The sequence below is a fragment of the Colobus angolensis genome, unplaced genomic scaffold, assembly GCF_000951035.1.
Source record: "Colobus angolensis palliatus isolate OR3802 unplaced genomic scaffold, Cang.pa_1.0 Scaffold601, whole genome shotgun sequence".
Lineage (NCBI taxonomy): Eukaryota > Metazoa > Chordata > Mammalia > Primates > Cercopithecidae > Colobus > Colobus angolensis.
In genome coordinates, this window is record NW_012119611.1 from 81,742 (window position 1) to 98,966 (window position 17,225).

Sequence of the window (17,225 nt, forward strand, 5' to 3'; positions counted from 1 at the left end):
AGAAATAATACCACACATCTACAACCATCTGATCTTTGACAAACCTGACAAAAACAAGAAATGGGGAAAGGATTCCCTATTTGATAAATGGTGCTAGGAAAACTGGATAGCCATATGTAGAAAGCTGAAACTGGATCCCTTCCTTACACCTAATTAATTAATTAATTAATACAAAAATTAATTCAAGATGATTAAAGACTTAAATGTTAGACCTAAAACCATAAAAACCGTAGAAGAAAACCTAGACAATACCATTCAGAACATAGGCATGGGCAAGAACTTCATGACTAAAACACCAAAAGCAATGTCAACAAAAGCCAAAATTGACAAATGGGATCTAATTAAACTAAAGAGCTTCTGCACAGCAAAATAAACTACCATCAGAGTGAAGAGGCAACCTACAGAATCGGAGAAAATTTTTACAATCTACCTATCTGACAAAGGGCTAATATCCAGAATCTACAAAGAACTCAAACAAATTTACAAGAAAAAATCAAACAACCCCACCAAAGAGTGGGCAAAGGATATGAACAGACACTTCTCAAAAGAAGACATTTATGCAGCCAACAGACACATGAAAAAATGCTCATCATCACTGGTCATCAGAAAAATGCAAATCAAAACTACAATGAGATACCATCTCATACCAGTTAGAATGACAATCATTAAAAAGTCAGGAAACAACAGGTGCTGGAGAGGATGTGGAGAAATAGGAACACTTTTACACTGTTGGTGGGACTGTAAACTAGTTCAACCATTGTGGAAGACAGTGTGGTGATTCTCAAGGATCTAGAACTAGAAATACCGTTTGACCCAGCCATCCCATTACTGGGAATATACCCAAAGGATTATGAGTCATGATGCTATAAAGACACATGCACACGTATGTTTATGGCGGCACTCTTCACAATAGCAAAGACTTGGAATCAACCCAAATGTCCATCAGTGACAGACTGGATTAAGAAAATGTGGCACATATACACCATGGAATACTATGCAGCCATAAAAAAGGATGAGTTCATGTCCTTTGTAGGGACATGGATGCAGCTGGAAACCATCATTCTCAGCAAACTATCACAAGGACAAAAAACCAAACACTGCATGTTCTCACTCATAGGTGGGAATTGAACAATGAGAACACTTGGACACAGGAAGGGGAACATCACACATCAGATCCTATTGTGGGGAGGGGGTAGCGGGAGGGATAGTATTAGGAGATATACCTAATGTAAATGATGAGTTAATGGGTGCAGCACACCAACATGGCACATGTATAGATATGTAACAAACCTGCATGTTGTGCACATGTACCCTAGAACTTAAAGTATAATAAAAAAAGAAATGAAAAAAATACATTGCACAGATGAAATATGATCATGCATTTATAGCATTTAGCACAGTTCCTGACATAATAAAATACCCAATAAAACAACAACAAAAAAAGAAAAACCCACAGCTGACATTGTACTCAACAGTGAAGGACTGAAGTTTTTCCCCTTAAGATCAGAAACAAGACAAGGATGTTCATTGTGGTTGGAAAAAATAATTGATATAATTTCAATCTTCTTAAGTGGTTAAGAATTGTTTTGTGGCCTAACATATGATCTATCCTGGTGAATATTCTGCATTGGGCGGCCGAGATGGGCGGATCACGAGGTCAGGAGATGGAGACCATCCTGGCTAACACGGTGAAACCCCGTCTCTACTAAAAAAAAAAATACAAAAAACTAGCCGGGCAAGGAGGCGGGCGCCTGTAGTCCCAGCTACTGGGGAGGCTGAGGCAGGAGAATGGCGTGAACCTGGGAGGCGGAGCTTGCAGTGAGCTGAGATCTGGCCACTGCACTCCAGCCCGGGCGACAGAGTAAGACTCCGTCTCAAAAAAAAAAAAAGAAAATAATGTGTATTCTGCTACTGTTGCCCAAAGTCTGGGGTTGAAGAGGCTTAGTACTGGGTTGGACCTGAAGCCTAGGGCTGTGTGGGCCAGCCTTTTTGGGCTGGGTTGGAGCCTGGTCTAGGCCTGAAGCCTGAGCTTGAATGGGCCAGCCTGAAATCTGGGGCCACCAGGGTTGGCCTGGAGTCTGTACCCATAAGGGCTATATTGGAGGCTGAATCTTTGGGTGCTGACCTGGTACCTGAGGTCATGGGGGCCAGCCTGGAGCTGATGTCCATGGGTGTCAATGTGGCACTGGGACAGACTCAAAGCCTGGGAGTGTGAAGGCCAGCCTGGAGCTGAGTTGGTCTGGATACTGGGTCTGTGGGTGTTTGCCTTAACATGCTAGTCTTGTGATGGAGAGGGCCTAAAAGCTGAGTCTGGGGGTACAGTGGCTGTCCTGAAGTGAAGGGGCTGTCTTGGAGGGGTGCAAGCCTGGAGGTATGACCTGCTGCTGAAGGAAGTCTGGAGTCTGGGGCTACTGGCCCAAGGATGGGAGACTACATCTGCAGGGATGGCCTGGACACTGGGGCTACAAGGGCTGGCCTAGTGCCCAAGTCTGTGGGGACCAGCCTAAAGTCTGGGGTAATCATGGCCTGTCCAGGGCTAGACTTTACTGTGTTGGGCTCAGTGTTTGGGTCTGAGGCAAAAGTCTGGTGTTCACTTACTTCTTCTTCTCCCAAAGAAAGGGCATCTCTCTCCATACTGTGTTGCCTGGGTCATTTAAAACTGTCCTGCTAAAGAGAAAAATAAAGCAAAAGAGAGAAGGAGTGATGTTATGGAAAGGAGTGATGTTGCAGTGTTACATTGAGCGTCCACAGAAAGGCTTCACTTAGAAAGAGATACCCATGAAAAAGATCTGAAGGAAAAGTGGGAGCAAGGCATGCACATATGTGAGAGAAAATGCATATGTCCCCCTCATCTAAGGGCAGACCAAGTTAAAAGGCTCTGGGGCAGGAGCTTTCCAGGCCTATTTGAATGATAGCAAGAAAGTCTGTGTCATAATTGAGCGAGTGAGGGATATGAGAGAAGAGAGGTAAGGTGGGATCACATCATGTGGGTCCTTATAGGCTACTGTAATGAATTAGGCTGTGACTCAATAAGATAAGACAATTGCAGAGTACTGAGTAGGGGAAAGCCATCACTCTGGCTTCTGGGTGGTTAATAGACTGGGTGGGAAAGAAGGTGGCTCGTATCATGTGGTTTCTTGTAGACCACTATGAGCACTTGGGCTCTAACTCTGAGATGAGGACATTGCAGGATAATGAGTAGGGGAAAGGCATGATATGACTTACATTTTAACATGATTGCTCTATGGGTGGAGAATATTCCCGGTGTACGAGGGACAAGTATGGGAGTCAGGACTATTCCCGGTGTACGAGGGGCAGGGGAGGTGGACAGATTCTGGATACATTTTAAAAGGTAAGCTGACCAGAGTTGCTGATAGATCAAATGTCGAGTTAGAGGGAAAGAGAGGAATCAGGGAAGATACCTAAGTTTTTGACCTGACCATTTCTAGCTTGCAGTGAGTTTTTTGTGCTATGAAAAGGAATTGAGTGTTTTAGCCTTTGTTTGTATTGTATATATTTAAGGTATATCACATGATGTCTTGATATACATAGTGCAATGATTACTACAGTCAAGTAAATTAACATATCCATCACTTCATATAGTTACCCTTTTTATATGGTAAGAGCACCTAAAATCTATCCTTTGCAAATTTTCAGTATGCAATATTATTAGTCTTCATATTATACATTACATCTCTAGACTTACTCATTCTACATAACTGCAACTTTGTACCCTTCGACCTACATCTCCCTATTTCCTCTCCCCACTGTCCGTGGTAATCACTGCTCTATTCTTTTTTTCTATATATTTCACCTTTTAAAGATACCACACATAAGTGAGATCATGGAGTATTTGTCTTTCTGTGCCTGGCTTATTTCACTTACCACAATGTCATCCAGGTTCATCCATGTTGTTGCAAATGACAGGATTTCATTATTTTTAAGGCTGATTAATATTCTAGTATACATATATATATCACAATTTCTATATCCATTCATGTATTGATGAGAACTTAGGTTGTTTCTCCATGTAAACATGGGAGCACAGATATCTCCATGAGGTGCTGATTTTTTCTTGAATACTTTTCCACATCTAGTCATTATCATATGGGTTTTCTTATTTGATTTGTTAATGTGGTGAATTATATTATTACATTATTTTATTTAATTATGCTAACTGAGCTTTGTATTACTAAGAGAGGATATCTTGGCTACTTTTTTCCCATTTTCTTCATCCAATTTATCCCATCATTTGTTTTATAAGTTGCAATATTTGAAATCATATTTTTCTTTTTCTTTTCTTTTTTATTGAGACTGAGTTTCACTTTTGTCCCCTAGGCTGGAGTGCAATGGTGCGATCTCAGCTCACTGCAACCTCCACCTGCCAGCTTCAAGCAGTTCTCCTACCTCAGCTTCCTGAGTAGCTGGGACTACAGGCGCCCACTACCAGGCCCAGCTAATGTTTGTGTTTTTAGTAGAGGCGGGGTTTCACTATGTTAGCCAGGCTGGTCTCAAACTCCTGACATCAGGTGATCCAGCCACTTCAGCCCCCCAAAGTGCTGGGATTACAGGTGTGAGCCACTGCGCCCAGCCAAAACAGATAAATGAGCTTTGGATTCCAGACAACTGATTTCCCCGTGAACTTTAGAAACTAAAGTGTTCTGAGATTGGAAAAAAATATAAACTTCTACTGAGAGACTTCTAAGGGTGTTTAGTTTCCAGCGCAATTTTCCAGAACTTCCATTTTCAGTATAGTGCAAGCTAGGGCACCTGGTCTCTGTCATGTTACGTGCAAATGATAGTTGACTCGTGTTTCTTTTTAAGGTACCCTCACCTGAGTCCCAAGTACAAGGAGTCTTTTGATGTGGGCTGTAACCTCTTTGCCAAGTTTTCTGCATACATTAAGAATACGCAAAAGGAGGCAAATAAGAGTAAGATAACTTTCTTTAAATCTCTGTTTTTCCTCACTTTTCATACTCTCACTCAGCAAAAATAGAATTTTCCTGAATATATAGTATATTTGGGGGACTAGCCTAGTCTTCCCCTCATTGTCTGTTTTCTCCTCTGAAATTCCCTTGCATGAAGTTTTATTAGATTTAGAACTCAAGATTCAATATAGCAATTACCAGGTGTGAACTAACTGCAAGACTGTGTACCTTTAAGGTTTCTTAAACTGTGGCACCTACCATTTCCCATGAACATTCTTAAATAGGCTTATTGTCCACTGAGTCACAAGAACCGTATTTTTTTCTTTCACTTTCTAACTCTTCTGAGTTGGATAACATGTGTCACTTTTCTTTCTTTTACTCTCCTGCCAATGCACCTCCCTAAGAAAAACCCAAAATATTTACACTCACTATTTGAGCTTACTTTGTCGTATCAGTGAGTAGTTGAGCATTCTAAATAGTTAACTAGATGTTGAAGAGCCAGTGTAAGCAGTATGTATAGATAGAGGTGTCTAAATGTGAGGAAAGCATATTTAAATGTATTTAGTCAAAAGACAATACATTTACAAGTACTTCATTGTCTCAGATTTTGAAAAATCTCTGCTCAAAGAATTCAAGCGTCTGGATGACTACTTAAACACCCCACTTCTGGATGAAATTGATCCAGACAGTGCTGAGGAACCCACAGTTTCCAGAAGACTATTCTTGGATGGGGATCAGCTAACACTGGCTGATTGTAGCTTGTTACCCAAGCTGAATATTATTAAAGTAAGTCTTTATAGGGCAGGCTGAATGGGTGGGAGGGGTTTGCCAGTTGCCAGCACAAAGCACAGTGACCTTCCAGTGCAGTATTATTATATTATAGCTTTCTCATTATCATCATCATCATCATCATGTGTAGTATCTACATCTCTTTTTTCTCTTTAGACAGAAAATCCATAATGATCTCTTCTGGGAAGTATTAAAACTTGTTTCTTTTTTTTTTTCTTTTTTGAGATAGGATCTTGCTCTGTCACCCAGGTTGGAGTGCAGTGGCATGATCAAGGCTTATTGCAACCCCCACCTCTGAGGCTCAAGCAGTCTTCCCACCCCAGCCTCTTGAGTAGCTGGGACTACAGGTGCATGCCACTACGCCTGGCTAATTTTTTGTACTTTTTGTAGAGACAGGGTTTCACCATGTTGCGCAGGCTGGTCTTGAACTCCTGGGCTCAAGTGATCCGCCTGCCTTGGCCTCCCAAAGTGCTAGAATTACAGGCATGAGCCACTGCGCCTGACCAAAACTTGTTTCTTTCTTTCTACATCAGAAGGTATTTGCCACTGTCTTGTCTTTATTTTATAAAGGATAATAATATTACCTATTTTACAGAATTGTTAAGAGAATTAAATAAATTAAAGCATTTAAAATGCTTAGAACAGTGCCTAGATCATAATAGGGACTAACCGATTTGGGCTATTCATATTATGATGAATTAATCATAAATTTAACAAATATTTATTGCACAGACTTATGCAGAACTTGCTCTCTGAGTCCTATGCCAAACACAGAGAATACATAAAGAAATAAGACATAGGACTCTAAATAAACTCTTAGTCTAGTGGTGGTGGATATGTGCTCATTTTTTGTGCTTCCTTCCACTAAATATAGTCATAATTAAATATAGAATCAATATAAACACGACTGTAAGCATATGGTTTTGTCAACATTTGTAGACAAAACATCAAAATAGTCCAAGACTCGAGTCTACTTCATAGTTTATTTTATAGTGCTTTTTGTGTCGATAAGATGCCTTTGATAATCTTGACTTCTAAGATATATTTCTACATAGTAGACATATTACTGATGCCTTTCTTTTTCCTCTTTGTTTTGCAAAATTCTAGGTTGCTGCCAAGAAATATCGTGACTTTGACATTCCAGCAGAATTCTCAGGAGTCTGGCGTTATCTCCACAATGCCTATGCCCGTGAAGAATTTACCTACACGTGTCCTGAAGACAAAGAAATTGAAAATACTTATGCAAATGTAGCTAAACAGAAGAGTTAGGACAGCTCTTACAGGAGAAAAGGCTGTATTTGTGATCAGATTTTACTTAATGACATATTAGAAAAGTTTTTGCAAATAAGAATATGAAAAATACTGTTTCTTCCGTCCAACTCTCTTATGAAAAGGAACTCTGTATTTTCTGTTTAGCCATAAACAATCTGTCCACTGTATTTTACAGGTGTTCACACTTTTACTTAATTTTCTTTATTTGTATGGCAAACCACTGCAATCCTGAATGACATGGAAAGCATCACAATCTTTTGCCCTTTGCTTGAATTCCTGGAATGCATACATATAAGCTAAACAGATGTCTGCAGTTATAAATGTCATAATTAGAGGTACAATCTCACCCTGCTCCTTAGAAACATTTCCATATAAATTGCTAAAATAATTCCACATTTTTGTTAGTTTAATATATACATGAGTTTATTTCTGATACAAATAACAAATTCAGAGAGTGAGCATATCAGAGAGGCAGATTCTAAAAGAATGATTTTTAAAATCAGCTCCAGGAAGAGATCAAGATCAATTGGTCGTAGCCTTTAACGCCTAGAACTATGACCATCTCATGGCCAGAGATGAGAATGTAGCCTTTGTGACCAGATTATATTATTTTTAAATGAAGAAGCACTCATTAAATAAAACATAATTTTAAAAAACCAGAAACGAAGTCAACTGAATCTTTTATTCATAGAAATGAAAAGGAAAATAAGAAATGTGGCTGACCAAAAGGTCTTGTTGTTGTCCATAAAAGGATAAGGTAAACAGTCCTTAGATAATTATAAAACTTTCTACAAAAGTTAAAATGTTACATTACTATACATATTCAGATTCACTTGTTAAAGTACTCTTAAATCATTCAAATCTGGAAACAAAAGCTGAACTTAACTCTTGCTCCCCCAAAGGAGAAACACAAGCATAAGTGCAGCATTTAAAAAGGAAAATATGGGGTTATTTTAGTTTTTGGTGGAAGGGTGGAGTTTAGATAAAATTTAAATGAAGTAGCATTTTAATAGGTTCAAAGAAAAGTAAGGCAATGAGCAAGCGCAAAGTACTGTTCTTGAAAACCATACAGTCAAGATAAATGTATAGTGTATGGTTTGAGGTCAGGAGTAGCCTGGCCAACATGGTGAAGCCCTGTCTCTACTAAAACTACAAAAATTGGCCAGGTGTGGTGGTGCACACTGGTAGTCCCAGCTACTTGGGAGACTGAGGCAGGAGAATTGCTTGAACCTGGGAGCTGGAGGTTGCAGTGAGCTAAGATTGCACCACTGCACTCCAGCGTGGGTGACAAAGCTAAACTCCATCTCAAAAAAAAAAAAAAAAGAAAAGAACTATATAGGAATAATGTTTCTATATGTCACTACAATAAAGCTAGTGTAAATCTGAAGGTGATTCTGATAAGTCAGGATATATATGGTAAGCTCTAAAGCAACCACTAAAAAATACTTCAAAATATAGTGAAAAATTTTTAATCAAGAATTAAGAAACTCAAATGGTACATCAAAAAATATTCGCTTAGTGCAAAAGAAAGCAATAAGAGAAGACTAGAGGAAAAAAAATATTAAGACATACAAAAAAACAAATAAATGGCTGACATAAATCCCACTATAGCAATAAATAACATTAAATGTGAACAGATTAAACAATCGGTTTAAAGAAAGACAAAGATTATATGGCTAGATGTTTTGAATGATACAACTATATGCTGTCTACAGCAGACACTTTATATTCAAAGATACAAAGTGATTGAAAGTAAAATGATGGAAAAATACATATCATGCAATCACCAATCACAAGAAAGCTGAAGTGACTATACTAATATCAGAAAAAATAGACCTCAAAACAAAAACAGCTACTAAAAAAGGACATTTCATAATGATAAAAGGATCAATCTATCAGAAAGATACAACAATTACAAACATATATGCATCTAACAATAGAGCTCCAAAATACATGAAGCAATAACTGACAGCTAAAGTGAAAAATCATTCTACAAGAATAGTTGGAGGCTTCATTCTCCATTTCCAATAATATGTAGAACAACCATACTGAAGATCAACAAGGAAACAGCAGACTTATGTCTAAGTCTTTATAAACCAACTAGACATAATAGATATATATATAATATATATATTTTATATATATATATAAAACAGCAGAAGATATAGTCTTTTCAAGTGCACATGGAGCATTACCAGAATAGATGATACACTATGCCAAAAAAACAAATCTCAAGAAATTTAAAAGGATAGAAATAATACAAAGTATGTTTTCTGACCACATGGAATGAAACTAGAAATCAATAGCAGGAAAAAGATATGAAAAACTCACAAATATGTGAGAATCAAACAAAACACTCATAAATAACAAATGGGTCAAAGAAGAGATCAAAAGGAAAATCAGAAAATAGTTTCAGATAAATGAAAATGACACAAGAAAGATACCAAAACTTATGGGGTTCAGATAAAGCAGTGCTCAGAGGGAAATGTATAGCTGTAAGTGCCTGTATTAAGAAAAAAAATCTCAAATCAATAACTCAACCTTACAACTTAAGAAACTGGAAAAAGATGAGCTAACTAAAAGAAAATCAAGCAAAAGGAAGAAAATAATAAAGATTAGGGCAGAGATAAATGAAACAAAGGGAACAGATTAACAATAGAATCAATGAAACAAAAAGTTTGTTCTTTGAAAAGAACAACAAAACTGTCAAACCTCTTTTTTGGTTCCATGTGAAATTTAAGGTAGTTTTTTTCTAATTCTGTGAAGAAAATCAATGGTAGCCTGACTGGTCATTAGAGAAATGCAAATCAAAACCACAATGAGATACCATCTCACGCCAGTTAGAATGGCGATCATTAAAAGTCAGGAAACAGTGGCACATGCCTGTAATCCCAGCTACTTGGGAGGCTGAGGCAGGATAACTGCTTGAGCCCAGGAGATGCAGGTTGCAGTGAGCTGAGATCCGGCCACTGCACTTCAGCCTGGCCCATGGAGCAAGACTCTGTCTCAAAAAAAAAAAGGAAACAACAGATGCTAGAGAGGATGTGGAGAAATAGGAACACTTTTACACCGTTGGTGGGATTGTAAACTAGTTCAACCATTATGGAAAACAGTATGGCAATTCCTCAAGGATCTAGAACTACCATATGACCCAGCCATCCCACTACTGGGTATATACCCAAAGGATTATAAATCATGCTACTATAAAGACACATGCACACGTATGTTTATTGCGGCACTATTCACAATAGCAAAGACTTGGAACCAACCCAAATGTCCATCTGTGACAGACTGGATAAAGAAAATGTGGCACATATACACCATGGAATACTATGCAGCCATAAAAAAGGACAAGTTCGTGTCCTTTGTAGGGACATGGATGCAGCTGGAAACCATCATTCTCAGCAAACTAACACAGGAACAGAAAACCAAACACTGCATGTTCTCATTCTTAAGTGGAATTGAACAATGAGAACACATGGACACAGGGAGGGGAACATCACACACTGGGGCCTGTTGGGGAGTGGGGGTGTAGGGGAGGGATAGGATTAGAAAAAATACCTAATGTAGATGACAGGTTGATGGGTGCAGCAAATCACCATGGTACGTGTATACCTATGCAACAAACCTGCACGTTCTGCACATGTATCCCAGAACTTACTATTTAAAATAAATAAATAAAAACTATTGGGACTAATAAGCAAGTTCAGCAAGGTTGGAGGATATAAAATCAATATACAAAAATTAAATTGCATTTTATAAACTTGCAAGGAGCAATCTAAAAATGAAAATAAGAAAACAATTCCATTCACAATAGTATCATAAATAACAAAACACTTGAAGTACAAAACTTATACACTGGCATAAGGGCAGATATATAGACCGATGTGTATTGGCCATTTCATTTCCTCTTCTGGGAATTGTCTCTTTATATACTTTGTATTTTTTACGTGTAATCTTTTATCACTGCCTTACTGTTTTAAAAAAAAATCAGCTTTATTAACATAGAAATAGAAAGTCCAAAAATACATCCATACGTCCACGGTCAATTGATTTTCCAGAGTGTCAAAATCATTCCATAGAGAAAGAATAGTATCCTCAATAGAGTGCTGGGATAGCTGGATATCCACATGCAAAGGAATGAATTTGAACCCCTTCGTCACACCATGCATAAAAAATGAACACAAAATAGATCATAGACCTAAATGAATGAACGAAAACTATTAGAAGAAAGCATGAGTAAATCTTCATGACCTTGGATTTGGCAAAGTATTCTTAGACATGACACCAGAAGCATGAGCAACAAATGGAATCTCGATAAATTGTACTTCTTAAAAATCTAAAACTTTGTTTGGACACCCTCAAGAAAGTGAAAAAAAAAAAAGAACACACCGAATTGGAAAAAATATTTACAAATCATATATCTGATAAAGGACTTGTATCTAGCATATATAAAGAACTCTTACAACTCAATAATACAAAGACTAGCAATCCAGTTTAAAAATGGGCAAAAGATCTAAGAATATTTTTCCAAGGAAGATACACAAATGGCCAATAAGAATGTAAAAATATGCTTGAAGTCACCAGTCATTAGGGAAATGCAAATCAAACTACAATAAGGTACCACTTCACATCCGTGTTAGATAGAATGTGGAGAAATTGGAACCACATATGCTGCCATTGGGATGTAATATGGTACAGCCACTGTGAAAAAGTCAGGCATTTCATCAAAGGGTTAGACATAGAGTTGCCACAGGACTGAGAAATTCCACTCTTAGGTATAAATCCCCAAAAATTGAAAACAGATATTTAAAAAAAAACTTGTACATGAATGTTCAACGGTAGGATTATTTAGAATAGCCAAAAGGTGGGAACAACCCAAATGTCCCTCAATGAATGAATGGATAAACAAGATGTGGTCTATCCATACAATGGAATAGTATTCAGCCACAAAAAGGAATGAAGTACTGATACTTGCTATAGTGTGAATGAACTTTGAAAACATTATGCTAAGTGAAAGCAGCCAGTCACAAAAATGCACATATTATATGATTCCACGTATATGAAATGTTCAGAATAGGGAAATTTATAGAGACAGAAAGTACATTAATGGTTGCCAAAGGCTGGAGGAACATGGGATAGAGAGATGATAGCTAAAAGGTTCTGGGTTATTTTTTGAAGTGATAAAAATGTTCTAAAATTAACTGTGGTGATAGTTGTACATATTTGTGAGTATATTAAAAATCTATGCTAAGAATTTTTCACTTTAAACGGGTGAATTGTACAGTATGTGAATTTCCATGTTAATAGGGCTGATTTTTTTAAAGAGTAAGGCAATGATAAAAGATTACACACAAAAAATACAAAGGATATGAAGAGACAATTCCCAGAAGAGAAAATGAAGTGGTCAATACACAAGAGTTGGTATTGACCTCATCAGTAGTCAGAGAAATGTAAAATAAAGCAATGAGACGTATTTTTATTTAACTACATTCTATTGACAAGAATTAAGAAAGAATAAAACATACATATGATGCTTGAAATAATGCAGAGCAATGACCTTTTCACACATTGTTGGGTAGAGTTTAAACTGCTAAATAGTTTTGGAAAGTAGAATGGCCATGTCCATTAAATTTAAAATACTCATACTCTTTGAATTCATGGCCCCTCTTTTAAGACTCTAGCTCATAGAAATAAAATACGTGTGACTACATTTTAAAGAATCTTTATTGCAGCATTGTTATGACAAAAGGGAAATTAGGTGGAAATGGAAAGATATTTATGATGCTTTATTAACTGCAGAAAGCAATTATTAACTGAAAGTAAGGCCTCAGTTTAATTTTTGTAAAAACAAACAGCAATAAATGTATATGGGAATACAAACACATATAATATTTGTGTGTTTACGTGAGCATGGAAACACTTGTAGACTAATATATAATTATGTACCTTCCCTTTCTTGAGTAGTTTTGTATTGCTTTGCTAGTTTCAGTGAAAAGGTATGACATTTGCAGTTTGAACGACAGAAAACATTTTTAATTAACAGAGGGTGGGTGGGGTAATTAGAAAGGGAGGGAACGCGCTAATTTTGCAGCCATTTTGTGTGCGCTCCTCTTACAGACAGTGCGGCGGCCCAGGCGTCGCGTCTACGCGGGGGATTACAGTAACCCGGTTGTCAGTGATGAGTCAGAGTGCGTGGTGCTGATGCTGCTGCCATTTCATCACCTTTGCGAGCGCAGCATCCATCCCTCCGCTATTCGGGCGCCTGGGCCTACCCAGCTTCGGGTTCCCAGGTCAGCGATGCGCTCGCAGCTGAGCTAGATCCTGCCGAGCCGCGCTCTCTGAAGCGTCGGCGGGGCGCCCCCTCCCGCCGTCCCCGGTCCGAGCCAAGGAGACCTGCAGAGCCGCGGCCATGGAGGCCATCTGGCTGTACCAGTTCCGGCTCATTGTCATCGGGGATTCCACAGTGGGCAAGTCCTGCCTGATCCGCCGCTTCACCGAGGGTCGCTTTGCCCAGGTTTCTGACCCCACCGTGGGGGTGGATTTTTTCTCCCGCTTGGTGGAGATCGAGCCGGGAAAACGCATCAAGCTCCAGATCTGGGATACCGCGGGTCAAGAGAGGTTCAGGTGGGAGCGCAGTCCGGGCCCGCAAGCAGTGGGAGGGTCTTCGGGGTTTACACAGCCTCTGGGGAGAGAGAACTTCCTGGTCCTAGTCGCGGTCCAGGAGGGCAACACTAAGGGTCTTGGGGATTCTACCGAAGCCCACCTTTGGCTAACCCGGAGTTCAGTGCAAGGAAAGAAGCGCCCTGGCAGGGAAGGCCGGTCAATAACGCATATTGCTTGCACCACAACTCCACCAACCTGCCCCTTGGTGGCTAATAAACTAGCTGGAATTGATTTCTGTATCTGTAATTCATCAATCTCAGTCCCTATGTTATGTACTTTCAAAAATGTTCCCAGGTCCTCCTAACACAACTGACAGAGATTTAGATACATAAATACATGTGTATTATGTTTTATTTCCATATCTGTGTGTGTGCACATATATATGCTAACATATGTTCTAACATAAAGGAAATACATACGATTGATTCCTTCTTGCAACCAGCACACATTCAGTGATCATCTACTATGTGCCAGACTCCGGGCTTGTTTCTGGGAAAACAGTGTGAGGAAACTCACACAAGGGGATGCCATGTAATCAAAACAGACAAAGCCCCTTCACTCTTGGAACTTCTGTGCTAACATAGTTGAGGGAAATAGATAATCAGCAATTACAAAAATGTGTCTTGCTCATATTTGTATGCCCACTCCCTACTGTAACACTTGGCACATAATGAATATGCTTAATTTCAATGAATTCATTGAATAATCAATGAATATGTTTACTTTCACTCAAAACCCTTTGCTTTGCTTTTGTAGCATGTATTATTTGTAATTAAATGTATGAACACAGAGGAGGAAAGGTTAACTGGAGAAGATGAGACCGGATGAGTATGACTGCCCAAGCAAAGACAGGAAACGCCCAGGGATAGGAAACAGCATGAATAAAGACAGAAGTGAGAGGGAGCAGAGTGTACACAGAAAACTTTGCAGGGAACAATTTGAACTAAAGTAGAGCAGCAGGAACCAGATCAAGAAAACTCAATAGCCCAAGTTTATGATCATTTGCTCATTTATCTATTGAAAACTAACTAAGCATAGAAGATACTGGTTGGGTAATTGAAGAGTGGTAAGGAGAAATAATTACAAATTTAAGTTGCCTCCAGCTCCTCACTTCCACAAACAACACTGTGGAAAATTCCTTGTACAGGTTCACTTTGAACTTGTGATTGCATTTCTCCTAAGCAAAGAAAGGTATCTTTTATGTGTTTGTCGGAATTTCTTTCTATATGAACAGCCTGTTCACATCCACTGCTTATTATTTATTGGGCAGTATGGACTTGTAAGAGTACTTTATAGATTAAGAATATTAACGCTTTCCTGTCATGTATGTTGTAACATATATTCCTAGTTTATCATTTGTCTTTTCACATTATTTAAGATTTTTTAATGTAAGGAGGAATTTAAGGTTTATGTAGCCTTATGTCCATGCTTAGAAGGCCTTTGTCACTTTCTTTGCTAAGTACTCACAAACAATTGATTTCTTGAATCAAGCTTTTCACAAATCAAAACCTTTGTTTGTTCATGTCTAATTTTCTGGTAAATCTACCATTCTCCATGAATATTCAAACCTAAGAGACAAGAAATGCTTTCAGTCCCCAGGGCTGATTTGCCTGATTCTGGAGACTTAAACTCATTTGTAAGTTTTACTTTTACCATCATCTAGCTTGGACTGTAGGTCCCTGGACAATGCTTGTTCTGTTAACACTGGGCCATTTTCCCTAAGCTATTGAGTCCTTCCTTGTCTATCTTCTTTATCTGAGAAGACAGAAAACCTAAAAATAGACATAGATTAAAAAAATCACAGTAGTCTAAAGCAAGTGATTGCAGAGACAAATAGGTCTATACCCTGTAATAAGCTTTAATACACTGTAAGCAAAGTGCCATAATGTATATTTATAATGAGGCTCCTCAAGTCAAGAAGTTAAAACATGTGAAGTTTCTTCTGATGGCTCCTGAGTTGGCCTCTCTGAAATGTGTCAGGAAATAGGAGGCCTGAACCCTTCACCATCTTTCTTTTTCCATTCCCACAGGCCTGGAAAACAAAAAACAAAATTGTGTTTCTCCTCACAGAAGAGATTGAGGATCCCTGTTAGCTAATAGTAATAATTAATAATAATAATGGAAAGAGAAAAACATGGTAATGATAAATGGAAAAAATGGAGTATATAGCAAGATACCTACTTTAAATATTTTGTTAACTATCATAAATTCATTTCTATGTTTTAAAAATCCTGTTTCAACTACTAGCATTTGTAGTGAACTCTCTACGTCACAGAACACTTTAATATCCATTGTTTCATTTTGCCTCATGGTAACACTGTGACTTAGGTATCCTATTTTGCAGAAAAGGAAGTTTCTGTCAGTTATTCAGATTTGGGGGGTGGGAGAGTTAGTTGTAGTTTTACCTGAAGGCAAGAAATAGAACTAAGTTATGTCCCAGGGTCACTCTCCAGTGCTGAATCCATGGAAAATGCCTCAAAGTTCATGAGCATTCATTTCTAGAAGATACCCATCTCAAAGTTTTACCCAATTGGAAACTCACATATTAGTATTATTATGGAGTGCCATTTGTATTCCCTTGTTTAAAAAAAAAAGAAAATCATTTTTATCAAAGGACTGTGTCAATAACCAGGAACACTTGAATATACTGAGTTCATTGACATGCAGAAGTTTGGGCACGGCCTTTATTCTTTACTTCTTTCTTGTGTTTTAGATCCATCACTCGCGCCTACTACAGGAACTCAGTAGGTGGTCTTCTCTTATTTGACATTACCAACCGCAGGTCCTTCCAGAATGTCCATGAGTGGTTAGAAGAGACCAAAGTACACGTTCAGCCCTACCAAATTGTATTTGTTCTGGTGGGTCACAAGTGTGACCTGGATACACAGAGGCAAGTGACTCGCCACGAGGCCGAGAAACTGGCTGCTGCATACGGCATGAAGTACATTGAAACGTCAGCCCGAGATGCCATTAATGTGGAGAAAGCCTTCACAGACCTGACAAGAGACATATATGAGCTGGTTAAAAGGGGGGAGATTACAATCCAGGAGGGCTGGGAAGGGGTGAAGAGTGGATTTGTACCAAATGTGGTTCACTCTTCAGAAGAGGTTGTCAAATCAGAGAGGAGATGTTTGTGCTAGTCAGCTCTTTTATTTCCAAAACATGCTCTCCTACTTGAACTGAAAAGTAAGAGAAATAAATAGAATCTTTGTGTAACTGACGAGAACTCAACCTGCATTTGGATACCAAGTGAGCCTCCTTCTCAGGGGGACTCTGACAGACTCATGTGCGGGTGGATGGGGGTGCCTGCGTGCTGTGACCAAGGGACTGAACTGTGGCCCATGCTAGGCAGTGGCTGCTCCACGAGCCCTTTGTGGACCACATGTTAAGGGCCTGGGGTTTAGGAAGCTAAGTCCCAGGAAAGCATACCTACAGACAGGACAACTATTACTTGGTATTTGAGCTCACTTACAGGCCATGAACATAAAGAAACACATAAAGGGGAAAAAAGTATCACATTGGGGACAAAGATTATGAGCTCTACTTATTCCATGAGAATACCCTGCACCA

General features: G+C 38.7%; 2 protein-coding genes across 3 annotated transcripts in view; both read left to right on the forward strand.

The window, feature by feature from the left end:
- CLIC2 (chloride intracellular channel 2) overlaps nt 1-7,677 on the forward strand; it is a 37,389-nt gene extending 29,712 nt beyond the window's left edge. Inside the window, exons 4-7 of one of the 2 annotated variants that reach the window (XM_011963193.1) lie at nt 4,825-4,931; nt 5,533-5,714; nt 5,943-6,064; nt 6,825-7,650. In XM_011963193.1, the coding sequence (XP_011818583.1) occupies nt 4,825-4,931; nt 5,533-5,714; nt 5,943-6,064; nt 6,825-6,969 (556 nt within the window). In that variant the 3' untranslated portion in view covers nt 6,970-7,650. Of the gene's footprint in view, nt 1-4,824; nt 4,932-5,532; nt 5,715-5,942; nt 6,065-6,824 lie in introns of both variants that reach the window. The other variant, XM_011963194.1, reaches the window with a different exon arrangement.
- A 5,423-nt stretch (nt 7,678-13,100) lies between these two features.
- RAB39B (RAB39B, member RAS oncogene family) lies at nt 13,101-16,871 on the forward strand. Its single transcript, XM_011963195.1, has 2 exons — nt 13,101-13,616; nt 16,369-16,871. The coding sequence occupies exons 1-2, from the start codon at nt 13,402-13,404 to the stop codon at nt 16,793-16,795; spliced, it is 642 nt and encodes a 213-aa protein (XP_011818585.1). The 5' UTR covers nt 13,101-13,401; the 3' UTR covers nt 16,796-16,871.
- Nucleotides 16,872-17,225: the final 354 nt, after the last annotated feature.